Source organism: Chionomys nivalis, chromosome 1 (assembly GCF_950005125.1).
Source record: "Chionomys nivalis chromosome 1, mChiNiv1.1, whole genome shotgun sequence".
Classification (NCBI taxonomy): Eukaryota; Metazoa; Chordata; class Mammalia; order Rodentia; family Cricetidae; genus Chionomys; species Chionomys nivalis.
Window position 1 is genome coordinate 61,013,977 of NC_080086.1, and position 2,501 is coordinate 61,016,477.

Below are 2,501 nucleotides of genomic sequence, written 5' to 3' on the forward strand. Positions count from 1 at the left end.
GGTATTAAATCTCAGCAACAGAAACTAAACAAGAAAAATTTCCATGATGCTTCAGTAAAAGCTTTTACTTTTACTAAGAAGTATACTTTTAGTAAAAGTATACCTGGCAGGATGACAAAGACCGAAACCATGTATCACAATGTCCCTGAAAGTCTCTAAACAAGGCAATAGTAAGAAGCATTTCTATAATATGTGATCATTTTAATGCCAAGGAACTTTAGGCAGGGAGGGAGCCCATCAATGTGCCCATACTCCAGCCATGACTGAAAATGATGAGGTATTGGGCTGCAGGGAGACTTGAGTACTGAGGGGGGCACTGGGCTGGGTTTATCGGTTTTCTTAATAGCAATAGTGTTGGGTACCAATGATGCTGCTATCGTTTGTGATGAAAACTTTCTCTTGGTTTCTTCCTCAGATACTTACTCTAGCTCCATGTTCCATACAATGAGAAGAATCAACACACTCCATGGAGTTGTTAACATACAAAACACACTTTTTCTCTGAATTAGGCTTTGGGATTTCATTCAACAGCATCCTCCTCCTCTTCCACATCCTCGAGTTTCTTCTTGAACAGAGGCCCCGGACCACTGACCTGTTCATCGGTCTCTTGGCCCTCATTCACCTTGGGATGCTAACGATCATGGGATTCACAGCTGCGGACACTTTCGCACCTCAGAATACATGGAATGACAACACGTGTCGATCCCTTCTCCACTTGCACAGGTTTCTGAGGAGCCTCTCTCTTTGTGCTACCTGCCTGCTCAGCATCCTCCAGGCTGTCACCCTCAGCCCCAGAAGCTCCTGTTTGGCGAAGTTCAAGCATAAATCCCCACAGCACAAGCTGTGTCTCCTTGCCGTTCTGTGGGCCTTCTACACGTCCTGGAGTGCTCACTTCTGGTTCTCCTCTGTGGCTGACTACAACAACACCTCACATGGGCTCTTATTTGTCACCGAATCCTGCGTTATTTTACCCATGAGCCATATCAGCAGGCACTTGTTTACCGTGATGAGGATATTTCGGGATGTGTCCTTTATAGGTCTCATGGCCCTCTCCAGCGGGTACATGCTGACTCTCCTGTACAGGCACAAGAAGCTGTCCCGGCATCTTCACAGCACCAGCCTCTCTCCAAAAGCATCTCCAGAGATACGGGCCTCCCGGACCATCCTGCTGCTCCTGAGCTTCTTTGTGCTACTGTACTGTTTGGACTGCATCATGTCTGCCTCTAGACTGATGCACAGCAGCCCCCTGATCCACCACAGTGTTCGGATGATGGTCTCCAATAGCTACGCCACCATCAGTCCTTTGCTGTTAATTTGTACTGAAAACAGAATTACTACCTTTTTGAAATCCTTTGTACGGGGGGATAGTAAATGTTTAATTATTGAGGCAAAGGTGGGTTCACTTAAGGAGCCAACATGATAGCTGCCGGATGGTAAATCCTGGCCTAGTGCTCATATGTTTCCGGATAAATTAACATATGACTCACACTTCGTTAAAGCAGCTTCCTTTGAAATATGGATGACCAACACCTCTAGATATTTTAGTAAAATTCTTTCTGTGCATTTCTGCTTGATGTCAATAGGGAAACCTGCGAGACTTCAGCAGCTTAGGGTAACCTGTGCACTTATCAATAAGCTAAAGTATAGAGCACTTTTTAATAAGTCAATCATCTCAACACTTTGAATTTTGCCTAATTAAATATGTAAACATTGACATAAACTAGCATTTTATCCATGAAAAGTTCTAATAATTATACAAAGTAATTGATTCAGAGTCTCAGATACTTGTTTGTTCATAGTAACAGCACCTAACTGTGGTGGCGCAAATGAATGCAGACAGATTATATAGATATATACAGCTTTAATAAGGAAATAAACTTACAGGACCACAGGTTCCCGCGGAGCACTGGAAAAGCGGAGCAAAAGAAAAGGGCTGCTGGGCTCACGCCCGGCAGATTTATCCGTAAACATTAGCCCGAGGCGAACACGCCCCCAATGGGTGGGGCTATGTCCCTACACCTAACCAACGTCAGGTGAAAGTCAGCCACAAAATGACAAGCATTCTATAAATTTGCACATAGAAGGTGGAACTGAGAGTCCTGTGATTTCTCAAGACAGAAAAATGCAGTGGTGTTTGCCAGGAGCTGAGAAAGCACAAAGCCAGGAATTCTTAATTGGTATAGAATGACCATTTAAAAGCAAAAAACACTAGGCATCTGAAACCAAATAAAAGGCGGGAGTGGTGGGGACGTGCGGGGGGAGGGGATGAGGGCACTTGCCACACAGGCATGAGGACAGGATTTGAATCTTCAATGACTATGTAAAAGCCAATCAGGATGTGAGCTCTTGTAATTCCAGCACCAAGGGGCAGAGACAGTTAGGACCCTAGACTCACTGACCATCCAGCCTAGCCAAATTGATGAGGCCCAGGTTCGGTGCGGGCTTTGTCTCTGAGAGTAGGGTGGGGCTGGGAAGCTGGTTTGGTGGGTAAGGCACCTGTG

General features: G+C 45.3%; 1 protein-coding gene across 1 annotated transcript; it reads left to right on the forward strand.

Moving 5' to 3' along the window:
• The first annotated feature begins 444 nt into the window (after positions 1-444).
• On the forward strand, positions 445-1,420 carry LOC130872732 (vomeronasal type-1 receptor 90-like). Its single transcript, XM_057766976.1, is given in 2 exon segments — positions 445-486; positions 488-1,420. Coding segments are annotated over 2 exon segments (975 nt in total).
• The last annotated feature ends 1,081 nt before the right edge of the window (positions 1,421-2,501 follow it).